At 51.3% G+C, this 17,278-nt stretch overlaps 1 protein-coding gene across 1 annotated transcript; it reads left to right on the top strand.

Annotated features, from left to right (window-relative positions):
• The first annotated feature begins 201 nt into the window (after positions 1 to 201).
• On the top strand, positions 202 to 3,858 carry ADCYAP1 (adenylate cyclase activating polypeptide 1). The gene is made up of 4 exons (XM_054381857.1): positions 202 to 302; positions 2,068 to 2,202; positions 2,655 to 2,750; positions 3,672 to 3,858. The coding sequence occupies exons 1-4, from the start codon at positions 202 to 204 to the stop codon at positions 3,856 to 3,858; spliced, it is 519 nt and encodes a 172-aa protein (XP_054237832.1).
• Positions 3,859 to 17,278: the final 13,420 nt, after the last annotated feature.

Raw genomic sequence — 17,278 nt, 5'->3', positions numbered from 1 at the left:
GGGCTCTTGCCCCTCGAGGCTGAGCTGCAGGATCGGCCCGTGACTTGGCGGGGCGTGGGGTGTGCTTTTTCCCGTTCGTGTTGGGTTTTTTTTTTTTTTGTTTTCGTTGGGGTTTTTTTTTTGTGTTTTTTTTTTTTTTGGGGGCTTTTTTTTTTTTTTTTTTTGACAGCGTTTTTCCTTTCCCTTCCGCACAGAGTGGCAATGTGTAGCAAAGCGCTCCTGGCACTCCTGGTCTATGGCATAATAATGCACTGCAGTGTCTACTGCTCGCCGGCGGCCGGACTTCAGTACCCGCCGCTCAGGTAGGTCCGCCCCTCGCCCGGTTGTCGCACCGGGACCCCTTCAGGCCCCCGTTGCCCCGGCTTTGCGGAAGATAGGGCACTCCTACTAGAGACGACAACGGAAGGAGATGTGGGGCGCAGTCAACAGACGAAACCCCCCCGCACTTAGGCTGTGTGCCCACTCCCTCCGACCCGGGGTAGAAGCCGCCGGGAGAGTCACACGGCGAAGAGATCTCCACTGTCGGCTCCCGGGCTGCAGCGCTGTCTTCTCCCAGGACGGCTCCCCGGGATCCCGGTGGGCTGACCCTCCAGCCCCTTGTCCCCGGGGAGGTGGAGTGGACTTGTCTTGCTGTATCCGGGCCACATCTCGATGGGGCCCAGCAGCCGCCCCCGCCTGGCCCCAGTCGCCCAGGATGAACAGCCGAGCATCGGCTGTCCGGACTGGGGAAGAGCGGGGCGGGGGTCCGAGTGCCATGGGTTGCAATGTACGAGGGCTGTCACGGTGTGCGCGGCGGCACGGGAGCTGGCGGAGGCTCAACCCCGGTCTCTCTGGCTCTCGGTGTGCAGCCCCCCCTTCTCAAGGGGCAAAGCAGCTGGCACAAAGCCGTTTGGTTTTCTGCGCCTGTTGGGAGCGGTTGTGCGGGACTGCAGCGCAGGGCGATGCCTGTGCTGGTCCTTTACACTCGGAGGTCGAGGGCGTTTGGACCTCGCTGTCTTTCGGGCAGGACTGGAGGACCCCCAGCGGCGAGTGTCCTGTGCTGAGCCGAGACGGGGGGCACAGGGTGCCCGGTCCGGTACAGCGCCCTTTTAGTAGCTTGCTCGGGAGACCGGTGTTGCGAGGCTTAAGGAGAGCTTTGGGGTTTGGTGATGTCGTCCTGCGCCACGGGCGCTTGACTCCGTTCCGGGGTGCCCTATGGAAGTCCCGGCCGTGCGTGGGGGAGTGAGTGGGGGGTGATGCCAGGCGCGCAGGGCAGTCGGAGGAGGGTATCCTTTTTAGGTGGGGTCGGAGATATCCTTGCACGAACAGGGAGCCTGTCGGGGCTGGCGCAGAGCAGCCCGTTTTCCCTCCCCGGGCAGAGGGGCTGCGGGGCCATTAGCCGGCAGCAAGCCGTCTCCCTTCGCTCCAGCGCCTGAATTAGCAGTGAAAGCCTTTAGCGGCATCTATTATTAATCGCCCCGCTAAGGCGCACAGACAGAAATAGCTGCCGGTAACGTACAGTGACCTACATCGCGCTGCAGAGAGCGGGGGTGGGCTGGGGCGGAGGGGGACCAAACTGCCGAGACCTAAGAGGGCAGAGGCAGCACTCAACGAAAACTAGCACCAGACGAAGCCCCCGCCCCCGGCCCGGCAGGCGTTGCGGGGAGGAGCGGGGCGCGGCCCCCGCACCCACCGGCGGAGGCAGCTACCGCCCCCCGCCCCGTCCCCGCCGGGGAGCCTGCCTGGCTCCCGCCCAGCCCCTGGCACACGGATGAGTGTAGCTGCGTGTGCGCGGCAGCCTGTGAGGCTCCGCTCGGGAAGCACCGGCTGTGGCGGAGAGGGGCTAGTCCCCGGGCCGGGCCGGGCCGGGGGCGGGGGGATGTTTGGGGCTTCTCTCGGAACACGTCTGACGGCGGGTCTGTTCCCTCCCCCGCCGTCCTGCCCCGCAGAGGAGGTGGAGGGCGGGGATGGGAGCGGGCGGTCGCAGGGAGGGGATAGGGCAGGCTGTACGGGCGCCCGGGTCGGCTCGGCCGCCGGGTGGCCACCGGAGCCCGGCTGACGCCCTTCCCTTGCCGGTTTCGTTGCCAGGCTGGAAGATGAAGTCTACGACGAGGACGGGAATACCCTACAGGACTTCGCCTACGACCACGATCCCCTCGGTATAGCGAACCCGTCCTCCGTGATCGGCGAGATGTACACCTGGTACTACCCCCCGGAAAAGAGGTGAATACCGCCCGCGGGGGCTCGGGTGTCGGCTCTGAGCCGGGAGCAAAAACGGGGCTGGCGGAGGCGATTGTGAGGGAGTGATAATAACGATAATGATAATAATAAGGCTGCTCAACGAACCAAGAGCAGCGACCCCAATACAGCAGTAAATCCCGAACCCAAATAAACGGCAGCGCCGCCCGATGCCGGGGCCCAGTGCAGAGCGATAATGGAACGGGCAAGCCGCTTACCGCCAGCGGAGCGGGGCGGGAGCGGGAGGGCTGGCGATGCGCCCGGGAACCAAGCCGAAATGCCCGGCCAGTGCAGAGCTGAGCGAGAGTGGTGGGGAGGAGAGTGGGTGGGGGCGGAGGGGGTCCCGGGGGACGTGGGGAGATGCCTCCCTCCGCTCGCCGGTCCCCGCTGCAAGCCGGGGCCTCTCCGCTCACTAACGGGCTTTCCCCTCCGCGTAGGCACGCCGACGGCATCTTCAGCAAAGCCTACAGGAAGCTGCTGGGGCAGCTCTCCGCCAGGAAATACCTGCACTCTCTGATGGCCAAGCGGGTCGGGTAAGGGGCCGCGCTCGCTCTTTTTCTACGGGGGGCGTTGGTGATTCCGGGGCGGAGGTGCTCAACGGGCAAGGAAGGAAGGAAGGAAGGAAGGAAGGAAGGAAGGAAGGAAGGAAGGAAGAAAGGAAGGAAGGAAGGAAGGAAGGGGTCCGGCCCCCCGAACCTCAGCCGTCCCCGGCCGCGGCTTGCCGCCCGCTCCCGGCGCAGCGTGAACCCGGCCGTCAGCGCGGGGGCTCGGGGAGCTTTTTGCTTGCTGCTGCGCTCAGGCACACACAACACATATATGGGCATATTCGTGTGTGCCTCTATGTATACACGCACCTGCCTGTGCCTGTGTGTGTATTTATAGATGCAGATCTAGGCGTGTATGTACATTTATAGATGCATATCCATGTGTGCATGTATATTTATGTACACGTATCCATCCTGTGCTGTCACCGGCCCATTTGAAATGAAAAAGCTAGGCAGCCTGCCCGCTTTGCCGGCGGTTGCAGCCCGCCGGGACCGATAACCGAACGCCCGGCTGAAGCCGGGGAGACACCGGGCTACGGCCCTGCCCACGGCAGGGCGCCGGGCGAGGTTCCCCGGGGCCTCCCGCCGCCGGCGACGGGGCAGGGGCGTGGCCGGTGCCAGCCGCTGCCCTTCGGCAAGGGGCAGCGCGTCAACGAAGAGGCGAGGAGAGCTGCGTTCCCCGCCGCAGTGAATAATTCATGGCCGGGAACGCAGATCTCGTCTCTCCCGGCCCGCGTCGGGAGCGCGGTTGGGCGCGGCCTTTGTTTTCCAAGCTCATCTTCAGCGCAACGTGTTGCGCCGGGGGCGGCTCGGCGGGGCTCGGAGCGGGCTGCTCGGTGGGGCGCGGGAGGGCATGGGGATGCTCGGAGCAGTCCCGCCTGACGCTGCTGTGCTTCTGGGTGCTTGCAGTGGTGGCAGCGGCGGCCCCGGGGACGAGGCGGAGCCGCTGACCAAGCGGCACATAGACGGCATCTTCACGGACAGCTACAGCCGCTACCGGAAACAAATGGCTGTCAAGAAGTACTTAGCAGCCGTCCTGGGGAAAAGGTATAAACAAAGGGTTAAAAACAAAGGACGCCGAGTAGCGTATTTGTAGCGATGAGTAACCAGCCACTCCTGTGTGTACAAAGTCCTGAGAGAGAGAGAGAGAGAGAGAGAGAGAGCCAACAACAAAAAATCTAAACAAACCCGAGTCATTTCCAAACTGACTGAACAATCACCGCTCCTGTGTTATCTAAACATGTATTTATGTATGAAGTAAAGCCATTAAATGGATATTTTGATAATAATATTGTTTTTCTTTTTGTACAAAAGCACTAGAGAAACGCACAGATCTACTTTGTGGACCAATCATTAAGTTATATATAATATATAAATATATATATATAAATACTACTACGAATAGCAAAGAACAGTTCTTCATATAAAGCCTGCACAAGAATGAGAATTCGCCTGAGCTGTTTATGTTTTTATATAAAATAAATAGGAAAAAAAAAAAAGGACAATCATTGCTTTGAATATTACTCCTATTTTTGTAACGGAAATTAAAAGGATAGTATTTTTATCCGTGACAGGGTCGAAGACATTAATTTTCACCATTTGCTACTGTACATAGAGAAGGATGCCCTGCTCCCAGGGGATTATGAGGAAAAATTATTTAGGAGATTTGGTGAAGCAGATTCTTCCCCCGGTGAGCCTCCAGGCAGGCTCCTTCACCACCAGCCTCTGTGAAGGGGCAGCGTCCCCTTTCCTCTAGATTTCGATTTTTTACAAATATTTTTTTTCTCCCACTTCCTTTGATCCCAATTGTAGCTGTATTAGTGTCTCCTCAAACAATGAGCACAGAGGATAATTCTCCTGTGAAAACAACAGTTCAATCCAAATTGCGCATCTCTGTTGTCTATTGGAGGGAGAAATAGTTAAAAACAAAACAAAAACAAAAGCAAAAACCCCAAAACCCTAACCAAACCAACCAAAATAAAACCAAAACCAACTAACCAACCAACCAAAAACAAAAAAACAACAAAACAACAAACCAAAACAGCTTAAAAAGCCACCCCCTCCCCAACCCTTAATTCCCGATCCAGCAGCCAGGACAGTGAGGACCAAGCCCCGAGCAGTGTTACTCCGGGCTGGCTAGGCAGAGCCGCAGAACAAAGCGAAAGCGGAGACAGGACTCGTTTGGGAAGTGAGTGGGGCGGCCTCCGGCGCGCCCCGGGGCTGGAGCCGGTACCGGAACCCGTACCGCAGGGTCGAGGCAAGACGAGGGGATCCCACCTCCGATCCGCTACCCAACTGCCCCGGGCAGCTCGGTACTGGACCTGGATGCAAAGTACAGTGTGTTACTCTCCAGTGCTGTCCACGCTTCTCATCGTGTGTAACGAGCAGGGTTCGTCTTTGCATTTTTCGGTCGGAGTTGCTCTTTGCTTTGCTTTGTTTGTTTGTTTGTTTGCTTGTTCTTATTTTCTTTGTTTACTTCTTTTTTTCTTCTCCCCTCCCCCCCCTCCCTTTTTTTTTTTTAAATTAATTTTTTCCTTGTAAACCCTCCTGCCTCTCATCCTCTCCGCACTTTTCCAAACTCTGTTTTAACGCACCCTAATCACCTTTTTGTGTTACGTTCTTTTTGGGGAAAACCCCAAAATACAAAAAAAGAGAAATCCAAAAGATTGTGAACGCTCTCTCACTCCTTTGTCCTGTTTTATGCAAGCTCTTATTGTACGAGTTTAGGAACCCCTGTTGTAGCTACCACTAAAGAATTATGCACTACTACGAACGTTTTTGTTCTTTGTTTATTGAGTTTGGAGGTAAAATGTATTTTTCTACATTCTGGCTTATTGCTTAGTAAAATTTATTTCATAAAACAAACTTTTGTCATAAAAGAATGTGTAGTGTTCACCTGTGGTGCGGTTTCTAACGAGATAAACCATTTTCACCTCATCTCTCTCTGTACGGACTCCTATCTTACCTTCCGCTTGGGGCCGGCCCCATCCCCCCCGCCCGCTCCGGGGGCGAAGGAGGACCAGTAGGTACCGGCTTCCTTTCAGCGCACCACACACCCCTTAAAGGAATCATTCCAAAGACACAAATCCAGTCCCGCGTTCAAGACGCCGGCAGCAGCCGCTCCTCGCACCAGAGAGCAGTGGCGGGCACAAACCTCTTGTCCCGGCCGGGAGCCGCCGCCGGGGCGGGCCGGGAGCGGTGGGTAGAGCCCGGTGGGTAGAGCACCCGCCACCCCGGATGACCGCACCGCTGGCATCGCCTGCCCGGCAGCCCAGCAGCTCCGCCCGCCCTGCCCCGCCGGTGCCGGCCCGCCGGCGGTGCGGGGCGCAGGGCTGCGGGGCACGATGGGCAGCCTTCGTGCCTTCTCTTCACCTTGTCAATCGCCACGAGTTGACGGATGGCTATTCAGTGGCCCTACGATGCTGCAACACATCGGCTTGCGTTTTAGTCGTGCTTCTTCTGTTCCTCGGCGCCGGGCAGAGCTCGCGTGTTTCGTGTCGGCCGTGCTGTCTGACAGGGCTCTCTCCCGGGCCTTTGCTTTCTGAGTTCCGTGGCTAGCCGCAAGCATCCTGAAGTGATCACCTAGGTTATTATCCTTTGTATGGTTCTCTTGTAGGAACGCCAGCAGCCTTACCAAAACTCGAGCAGATCTGAGATGCAGTCGTTAGTGGGAGAACTTATTTTGTGTGCAAATGAATATATATATTAAAAAAAAGAGCTTACACCAAGTGTGGTTACACACGTGATATTCTCTAACTAGGACTTTGATAACTGTTATATAAAGTGTGTAAACTTTGTATTAATAAATTTTTGTAAACAATGCAATTTCGTCTAATGTTTGGGGGAAAGAAACCTAGAACCTAACAGTGAAAACATTTAATTTTAATGATTTACTTAGTATTTTTTCTTTTTAATTAGTTCATTTTTAAGCAACATTCTTTTAGCTTTTCATGGTATCAGGGTATCTTTTTTTACTGTCTCCACATTTTTTTCCATCAAATAACCTCCAACATTTTTACCAATGTTTGAGTAAACTAAGGAGAGTTGCTGGAATAAGTGGCCTGGTTCCACACCCCCCAGCTCAATAACACCCTTTAAAACATGCAAACCGGTCAGTGCCTATTGTCCATTCCTCCAACGTTCCCTGTGCCTAGAAGTCATTTATTTCCAGCAGGATGGGTGTGTTTGATGAGATCTTCACTTAATCCCTTTGTAATGAACATTCCGTGTGGGATGATGAGCTTCCTGACCTCCCCCGGCTTGGGCAGCATCTTTCTTTGGGCTGGGAACACACTGGGCTCTCCTGGAAACTGACACTGCAGCATGACAAGGAGTCACTTTGGTTTTGTGGGGTGCTTGGCCAGACCCACCGACAGAGCACAGGCTCCAAGGGAGCGGGGTAGGGATCCCTGACCTTTAACTGCCACCTTAACTCGGCAGCAGCTGCCTGTGTTTGTTATTTGTGTTGTGTGGCTCAGGGGCTTTACTCGGATGTGTCGTTACACAGCAGTCTGGTGTAAACTAACCTCTATTTCCTTCTAAGGTCAGACAATTGAAAAAGCAAAGCACAGGAATTAAATTACGGTTTCCTACCAGTTTATTTTGCAAAATGTCCTGAGTCCAGGCTTTGAACCAAACCCTCTCTTGTCAAAGGTTCACTCCTTTCAACAGCAGCATTTCACTGAGAGAGCTTTGAGAGAACTTAGAAAGAGCTTAGTAGCTGGTGTGTGGCACCAGCAGTGTGTGTTAGCAATGAGCGCAAAGCAAGATAAAAGTTTGGATTTAACACAGACTGAGGCAGAGACGAAGGTAGAAATAAAAAATAATCTGTAGGGAGAGGAGAGAGGACAATGATTTCTTAGACTGATAGCATCAGAAAATCAAGTCTCTGTTTCCCAAGGGCAGCACACAGCAAAACTCTGCTGTCAGGTTCATTCAGGGATGCTGCAAGTGCTCACACACTTAATCATTCCCCACTTTCTGCCCAGCTGAACTGGAAGTGTGCTCGAAGTAATCCAAGCAGAGATCTCCTTGGTGTTGGTAACTAAAGGATAAAACTTGGGATTAGTTCACCTGAGCTATGAAGTTTTGTTCACTAAGTCCTGGCACTTGTTGAAAGTGTGCAGAGGATGGGAATTTTGTTGCAAATGAAGTACAGATGGTTCCGGCCTCACACTGTTGAAATTCCTCTTCCCCAAAGGAAATACAAGTTCAAGAAGAATCGTAGAGTCATGAAATGGTCTGGACTGGAAGGGATCTCCAAAGGTCATTCAGTCCAACCCCCAAGAAGCTCAGCTCTGCTCTTGGTGATTTGAACTGCCACCTGAAATGACACAAGGATGCTAAAGGGAATCTGTGTGATGAGGAAAGGCTGAGAGCCCTGATGCTGTCTCGCCTGGAGAAGAGAAGCCTAAGAAGGGATCTGGTCAACGTTTACAAATACCTGAAGGGTATGTGTCAAGAAGATGGGTCCAGTCTCTTTTCACTCATGCCCAGTGACAGGATGAGGGGCAACAGATACAAACTGGAACAGAGGAAATTCTGCCTCAACATGAGGAAAAAAATCTTTGGTATGAAGATGCTGGAGCCATGGAGCATATTTCCCAGAGAGGTTGTGGAGTCTTCTTCTCTGGAGACTTTCAAAACCTGCCTGGTCATGTTCCTGTGTGGCCTGCCCTAGGTGACCCTGCTTTGGCAGGGGACTGGACTGGATGATCTCTGGAGGTCCCTTCCAACCCCTATTATTCTGTGATTGTGCGGAAACAGAAAACCAGGAGTAAATCTGATCTTATGGGGGCTTGTTTCTTGATACTTTTGCAGCTTTGTTTCCAGTTCTGGGCTAAATCATTTAATTTAGTCTTTCTTAAGGAAAAACCTTCAGGGAAAGCACATCCCTGAAAATTATAAGGACCACATGTTTGGCTCCTGGAATTACATTGTCCTCTTAACTGCAGTCATAGATTTTGAAGACCCAAGGGGACTCTTATGATCATCTACTTTATCTTAGGTAATACAGGGCATAGGATTTCATGGAGTCCTTCATTTAGCATTTAATTTCTGAGTGAGCTGTTCTGTATGACAGCCCTTATTGATTGCCACACTTGCAGCAATGGCAAATTTGCTGGAGAAGTTGTTCCAAATGTAGCACTTTAGCACTCTGCCCCTTTTGGTTTGTCTTGGATTTGAGTCCAAGAGATCTGTAGCCTGCTGGAGGATCTCTAATGTCAGTAGATTTTCCTCTCCATGCAGACAGCCTTAGGCAGAGATTTGCTCTCCTCTACACCCCAACTCTGAAGAAAGGAGGCTGATCTTTATGTGAGGGAGGGTTTCCATGGCTGTTTCAGAAAGAACTGCATTGTAGCTGAACCCATCTTTGCCAAACTCTTGAGACCAGAAATGGTTCTGGTACTTAGCAACGACCCCCTCGAGGACGTGGCAAGAAGGAGTAAACTTTCCTCTCCTCCCTCAAGTGTTGCTCATTGCTAACAAGGCAATTGCCTTCTTGGACATGTTCAGATCTGCTCCCACACCTACAGCCTTTCCTGGGGTATGGTTTTACATGCACAGAGGCCCTGGCCCAGGAGTGACACCATCTCTCTTGACTCTTGCTTTGTGCTGCTTTGTCTTCAGTTGAGTTAAAGCACTTTTCCTGGAGGATTTGCCTTCCTGAGCTGCTGCTGTGACAGGCATTCCTGTTTTCCCTGCAAAGCACCATGCTTTGTCCTTTCAGCTGTCACCTGCCACCTTTAGAAAGTGTAGACCCACTCCAGCAGTGCTCTTTGTACTGTGTGTAATGTACTTCTGCCCTGTGGTACATGGGCCAAATCCAGCTCCGGTGCAGACCTGTGTAATTATGCCAGGGAAGGATTTGGCCTGGTTTAAGGGCAAACCCTGAGTCAGAGCAAGTCAGAGGGCCCCACAGCAGGCTGCTGGCAGAATCTCCTTCTTTTGCACTTGTGCTCCTGAGAGGCAATCCCATCCGGGTGTACCTGAGGTCCAATTCACTCTAAACCCAGGTGGGACATCTGAAAGTGCTTTTTTTTTACTCAGGCTGCCCAGGAATACAGAGAGAAGAGGCACAGGACATGATGCAATGGAAGCAATGGGGCAAAGCCCAACACATCTTTTGCAATAATTAGTTCACTGGCTGTTGGTGGAGTTTATCCAAGACTGAAAATGGGATTCGGTTTTGAACAAGAATATCTTTGAACAAGAACTAGAAAGACCCCGGGTTGAAAGCTGTGAAGACAAGCATCCTCTGCCTGCCCTTTGCACAAGAGTGTTTGGTTTACAGCCTCAGTAACGAAATCTCTAAGAAAGAGAGATTTGTTGGTCTCCAAACCAGTATAAATTCTTTATGTGGATCACAAAGAGAAGACCTCCTCCTCCTTCTCCTCCTCCTTCTCCTCCTCCTCAGATTCTGAGATGAGCTTCAGATAGCCCATTGCAGAAAAAAACAAAACCAAAAAGAACCTGATGGAAATTTATGGTAGGATGAAGCAGAGAAGTTGTACAGGAAAAGGGTAGTCACCCCTGGTGCTTCTGTGGGGTCCTCCAGCATCTCAATATCAGGACACGAGGAGCTGCATAGGGATAGTTGGATAGGAAGGGACCTAGCATGAACAAACACTTCCCATCTGACATCCCCCAAATGGAAGTGAGAACTGGAGAAAGGAGAGGAATCTTGAGAATTAACAGCTTTGTGAGAAAGGGAATTTCTGTTGCCATCTTCCACACATCCCTCAAAGCAGGCATCCACGTTGGATCCTTTTTTTCTCTTTTGCTGGATCACCCACTTGGAAGTGAAGGGCCTGGTGATGTCTGAGGGCCTGGTAATTTCTGCTGGGTGATAGAGAGCAGAGAAACTTGAATAAAAATCCTCTTCTGTAGGACACTTCTAGAAGCCTCGTGGTTTGTCCTCTGAGTGTGGTCCTCTCAGGACAGTTGGCCAGCCTCAAATCCTGCCCACATTTCCAGGGTTAAGAAGCTTCTCTGGAATACTGTGTCCACTTTTGGGCTCCCCAATTCAAGAGAGGCAGAGACCTGCTGGAGAGAATCCAATGGAGAGCCACGAGGATGCTTAGGGGACTTGAGCATCTCCCCTGTGAAGAGAGACTGAGAGCCCTGGGGCTGTTTAGTCTGGAGAAGAGAAGACTGAGAGGGGATCTGATCAATGTCTATCAATATCTGAGGGGTGGGTGTCAAGTGGAGGGGGCCAGGCCCTTTTCAGTGGTTCAGAGTGGTAAGACAAGGAACACCAGGTTCAAACTAGAACATAGAAGATTTCAGCTCACCATGAGGAGAAACTTCTTTCCAGTGAGGGTGACAGAGCCCTGGAACAGGCTGCCCAGGGGGGTTGTGGAGTCTTCTTCCCTGGAGACTTTCCAACCCCACCTGGATGCATTCCTGTGCAGACTACCCTCAGTGATCCTGCTCTGGCTGGGGGGGTTGGACCTGATGATCTCTGGAGGTCCCTTCCAACCTCTGATATCCTGTGAGACTGTGAGACTGCATATCCAAGGTAGTGGTTGCAGCCAGGTGGGGCTTGGTCTCTTCTCCCAGGCAACCAGCGACAGAACAAGAGGACACAGTCTCAAGCTGTGCAGGGGGAAGTTTAGGCTTGATCTTAGAAAGAAGTTCTTCCCAGAAAGAGTGACTGGCCATTGGAGGTGGTGGGGTTGACATCCCGAAGAGACTGGAAGAGGCACTTAGTGCTATGGTCTGGTTGATTAGTTAGGGTTGGGTGATTGGTTGGACTTGGTGATCTTGGAGGTCTCTTCCAACCTGGCTGATTCTGTGATTCTGTGTGATTCTGTGATTCTCTGTGTTTCTGTATGATTCTGTGTGATTCTGTGTGATTATTTACAGGTGGAAAGGGCCTGGCAGAGGACATAGTTGTCCGGACTAAAGGGTTTACCGTTTGAGATTGGATGAGAGATCTAAATACATCTTCATTTTGGCCAGATTAGACCAGACTCAGCCTATGGCTGATCTCTGCTTTGACATTTCTCTCCATGGCTGCTTCTGAGTGAATAACCGACTGCTGCTCCCTCAGGAGTGAAGGCTGATGTCACAAAGAATCATCCACTGTGTACGCTCTGTGCAGAACGCCTGCTCTCAGCTCCCACCGCCTGGATGGGACTGAAAGTTCCCTGACAGTTTGAGAGAGAGGAGAGGGCTTGGGGGGGGGTGGGTGGGAGGGGTGGGGAGGCTTAGGGGGGTGGGTGGGAATTGTGCTGCTCGGGGAACAGTTCAACTCCTAATCAGCTCTGAGCTCTGATGTCACTGGCAAAAACAACAATCTATGGAAATGAAATGGTAAAAATAGGGCAAGGGCCTCTTCCTCCCCCTTGCTGTGCCTGTGTGTGTGTGCACACGCTTCTAAATCAGACAGAATGATGGCACACCAAAGCTCCAGCACTTATGTAGGGGCCACAGCTAAACTTAGGCACAACATCTAATTTACACTGACGTATTTTCTTTAACAAGTTTTGTAAGAGGAATTATTTAAGTTCAAGGAAGTGCAGTGAGTCATCTGCACGGTGGGCCAGTGGCTGAGCTAAGTTTAGAATCAAGGGGAAGTTTGGATCTTCTGGCTCCAAGTTGTTTTTTTTTTTTTTTTCCCCTTTACATCTTTGCCTTTCTCCGACATTCTCAGTGCTTAAAAACAGAAAAAAAAAAACAACAAAACAACTTTCCTCACAATTGATTTTCTTTTCTTACTTGATTTTTGATGTATCCTTGGTCCTCTGCTCTTGCATGGAAAATCAGTGAGTTTCATTTAATGATCTGACCCCAGTTTTGAAAGTCAGGTTGCCTGATGACCTTGCAGATATTACCTTGTGACGTCTCGGTTTCAGGAGAGCTGGGATTAAAAAACTGGAATGAAGAACATGAGGGCTGCTCAAGTGATGCCCAAGCCACTGCTCACATGTTCCCTCGTTTCAAGGGAACAAAGCAGACCAAGCTGAGTGAGGCCAATCCAACCTAGCCCACCCTGCCCAGCCTCTGTTGCTACCTGCCCACTATAAACCCCCACACAGTCATTCTCTTCCCTAGACTTCCTGTGGGTCAGGGAGCTTCCTGCCACTCCAGGGGAATCCTGCAGGTTATGGGGCACCATAGGCTGTATGAAGCCCAGCTCATTCCTGCCTCTGGAAACAAACTCCTGACCAGAAGGAGGGAAGAGCAGTGCCTGTGGGTGGCTGTGGCTGGGCTGCTCCCAGAAGGTTATCAGCTCATCTCCTCTGTGCTGGACACAGGATGCTTGTGGTGGGCTGAAAATTCCCCCCAACATTAAATTTGCCAGACCAGCCTAGTTGGAAGCAAACGAAAGCTGTATTTACAAGCAAAACTACAATCTATAATGGAATGCAATGAATATGTACAAAATATACAACATTTACAAGATTTACAGGGATTTACAATTGATAAACAGCTCAAGAACCCCCTGGCCAAAAACCAGGTGAGCTAATAGCTTCTCCCTCCCTACCCCCACTTCTTACCCACTTGGACACATAGGGACAAGATAAAAGAGCAGAGCATTGTTAGAACTTAGCCAAAACAATGCAGCCAAGGTCAAGCAGAAGCCAGCACAGCACAAAGTTAGCATCTCCCAGAGCAAAGAAGCCAGAAGAGAGAAAAATTGTTTACCAAACTAATTCTTATGGTAGATACCTCTCCAATGGACTGTTTAGTACTTATCATTATTTTCCTTTTTACACCCAGTGCCATGCCACAGCCCAGGGGGGATTAACCTGGGGGATCTCTGTGGCTGCATTGCTGTATTCTGTATCAGCCCAGTGCCATGCCACAGCCCAGAGGTGGTTAACCTGGGCGCTCTGTGTGGCAGGCTGCATGGGGACAGGTGGAGCAAGCAGTGTTCTGATGGCCCTTGGCTTTGCTATAATAAAATGCAGTTATGTTTTATAACACTGCCATTTTATTCTGGTTGTACTGCAGTGGTGACAACCTTATTACAGCACCGTTTATGCTTTTTGCTAAGCTTAGTCATTGTTTAATCTTATAAAGAGAGGGAGAACTTCATGCCTGATAGCTGCTGCAGCTTCTGCTCCTGCAGCTTCTGCTCCTGCAGCTCCTGCTCCTGCAGCTCCATGGAAGAGGATGCAAAATCCGTGCAGTAACTTCAGTGAAGAGCCCTGCCAGGGGAAGCCCCTGCTGTTGCTACTGTCCAGTCAAGCTGGGCACCTGAGGAAAATAAGAAACAAATGGAAATGATCAATGATCAGCATCAAACAGAAGTACTACAGCTGCACTTGACTCAGCCTTTCATCAGCAGCGATGCTGTTAATGCCAGGGGGGTCAGAGGCAGAAGGAAAATGCTGCTCAGTGTGAGTGAGATTCATCACCACCCCTGACCCTGTCTTATTAACCACGACTTCTGCAGCATGTGCAGTCTTTTTTTTTTTCATATTCTGGGTCAGTGGTTCCTAAAGGGTGGGCTCCAGAGTCAGAAAATCCTGATCCTTTGCTGTATCTTGCCTGTGAGCAGCTGTGCTCTGTGAAGATAAATGGCAGCTTTTATAACCTGTGGTCACCGCTCACTCTCCTTGCAGCTCTGCTCTGACCTGGTCTGAGTCATCCCCTGCATGGGGAACATTCCCTCCTGTGGGCACACGTTATGACTGGGGTTGTGTGCTGATGACAGGGGTGTAATGCATGCCCTGACTTTGCAGCAGAGTGCTTCTGCCTGGAGTCTGGGTTCTTGCTAGCAGAGTGGAGACACAAAACCGGCTGTAGGCAGATGCCAGGTGGAAAAACCAGCCCTTAACTGGCAATGGACACCTTGCCTGTTGCACCTGTGTGTGGGCCAGGCAGAGTCACAGAACTATCACAGAATCAACCAGGCTGGAAGAGAGCTCCAAGATCACCAAGTCTAACTGATCACCCAACCCTAACTAATCAACCAGACCATGGCACTAAGTGCCTCACCCAGCCTCTTCTTAAACACTTCCAGGGATGCTGACCCCACCACCTCCCTGGGCAGCACATTCTCATGGGCAATCTCTCTTTCTGGGAAGAATTTTTTCTAAGATCAAGCCTAAACTTCCCCCTGCACAGCTTGAGACTGTGTCCTCTTGTTCTGTTGCTGCTTGCCTGGCAGAAGAGCCCAACCCCCACCTGGCTACAACCTCCCTTCAGGTAGTTGTAGACAGCAATGAGGTCTGCCCTGAGCCTCCTCTTCTCCAGGCTAAACACCCCCAGCTCCCTCAGCCTCTCCTCACAGGGCTGTGCTCCAGACCCCTCAGGAAGGCACAACGTGGAGTATCAGGCAGGAGCAGAGGCTATCCAAAGGTACAGCAGTACCCACTGGGCACAGGCCTTGAGAAAGCACCAAAGGGGAAGGAATTGCTTCCTCCACATTGGAATTGTGAGAAATAGGGGCTGACTGCTTTCCTGCTCAGTTCTAATGGCAGGGTGTAATGGAGTATCCACACAGAGCAGGCCAGAAGCTGGCCCAGCAGCACCTTTCTGATGGTCACCCACAATTTAGGAAAGGTCTGCCAATGAGGGTGTACAGAAGGAGCATCTTTGCTGAAATAAGCCTCTGGCCATCACTAAATCAGGGACTTGCTGATCTGTAAGCTGCGTTTAAGTGACTGTTCAGCAGAGCAGGTAGACCTGCATCCATCTGGTGGGTTCCTTTTTAAGGCCACTTTGATTTTAAACTTTATTTTAGCAATGAATTTCCCATTTTAATGATGCATTAGCTGCTTTTGATGCCTGATAAATTGCATGGTTCCATGCACAACTGTCTCCAAAGACTTTGAGTATCTATAGTCAAAAGTACCATCTCTTGTATGTCCCCAGCAGGAGAGATGTGGTGGCTGTTGTTGGAGGGTATGGAAAAGTCAGAGCTCATTAAAACCCCCAAATCTCTCTGTCCTGCCTGCCCTGTTTACCATTTAGAGCTCTTTAAAGTTGCTTGATTCTGACTTACAAGTTATTTCCCTTTGTGTTTGTGCTCAGTACAGCTGCCTCACAACAATGCCTCTAGGAGAAGCACCCTGAAAAAGTCACTGTATGATGATGTGGTTCTGCTTTCCATGCTGCTCCAAAGCCCAGGTCTCAAATTTAGAGATGAATTTCTGCAACTAAACCCCAAGTCAACTCAGCAGTGTGCTTCAGCAGGGCAAAGCCCTGGATTTGAATGCTGCCTTCATCTCTTTCAGCCACTTACCTAACAACTTTCAGTGATTAGACTAAAAGGTTAAAGAAATCACAGAGGATTTTTTTTTCACCCTGGCTGAGACTTTCAGCAGCTTGGCCAAAAACTTGAACTGGTTTTGTTTTGAACAGTTCTCTTTCCCATGCCTACTCCCACCCAAGGATACAGAAACTATAACACAATAACCTAGGCAAAAAGGGATGCTGCAAAAACACCTTCCAACGCTCAGAGCGTTCAAAGAACATTGCATGGACTCCATCCTTTGCTCGTCAGGTATGCTAAGGCACCCATTTGAATCCCACTGCTTGCTGCTTTTTGTGGCTGAAATCCTTTCAAGTTCAGCATTCCCTCTGTTTTTCTAGGGTTTTTCTGCACACAGAGCAATCAGCCCAGGCCCATTGCCACCAGAAGACAGAAGGGACAGGAAAATGCTGCTGCCTTTCCCTGACCGCTTGGAATTGCAATGCTCCACATGGCACTGAAAGACATAAGCCAGCAGGGCTTCGTTAGAGTCTGGCTGCCTTAATCAGGAAAAAAAAAATCTGGTGAGCTGAAGATGTCCAGATGGGTTTATAAAGATAAACATAACAGGCTGTGTCCTTCCCCCCACCACGAGAAATAAGTCCATGTTGATGATGCTTCCACAACACACCACCGGCGTGGTCACCACTGAGTGGTGTTCCATGGATGCATCAGGAGCTGTGTGGGGAATGGTGTTCCATGGATGCAGCAGGAGCTGTGTGGGGAGTGGTGTTCCATGGATGCATCAGGAGCTGTGTGGGGAATGGTGTTCCATGGATGCAGCAGGAGCTGTGTGGGGAGTGGTGTTCCATGGATGCAGCAGGAGCTGTGTGGGGAATGGTGTTCCATGGATGCAGCAGGAGCTGTGTGGGGAGTGGTGTTCCATGGATCTGGCAGGAGCTGTGTGGGGAGTGGTGTTCCATGGATGCATCAGGAGCTGTGTGGGGAGTGGTGTTCCATGGATCTGGCAGGAGCTGTGTGGGGAGTGGTGTTCCATGGATGCATCAGGAGCTGTATGGGGAGTGGTGTTCCATGGATGCAGCAGGAGCTCTGTGCTGTAGAGCAGAGAGAAAGAGAGATGCAGAATAAGAAGATACCTCCAGGAAAGAGGACTTGGCCCAACCAACAAAATCCATCAATGCCAGCACAGAGGCAGCACAGCCAAGGAAAACTGCAGGTAATGGTCTGGAGGGGCAAGGAGCAGCTCAGTGCCTCAGCCTGTTCTGACTGACCAGGGAAGTCATCCTGCCCTGTGCTCAGCACTGGTTAGGTCACACCTTGAGGACTGTGTCCAGTTCTGGGCTCC

This window comes from Indicator indicator, chromosome 6, assembly GCF_027791375.1.
Source record: "Indicator indicator isolate 239-I01 chromosome 6, UM_Iind_1.1, whole genome shotgun sequence".
NCBI lineage: Eukaryota > Metazoa > Chordata > Aves > Piciformes > Indicatoridae > Indicator > Indicator indicator.
The sequence above is the reverse complement of the archived record's forward strand: the minus strand, read 5'-3'. Positions and strand labels throughout refer to the sequence as shown.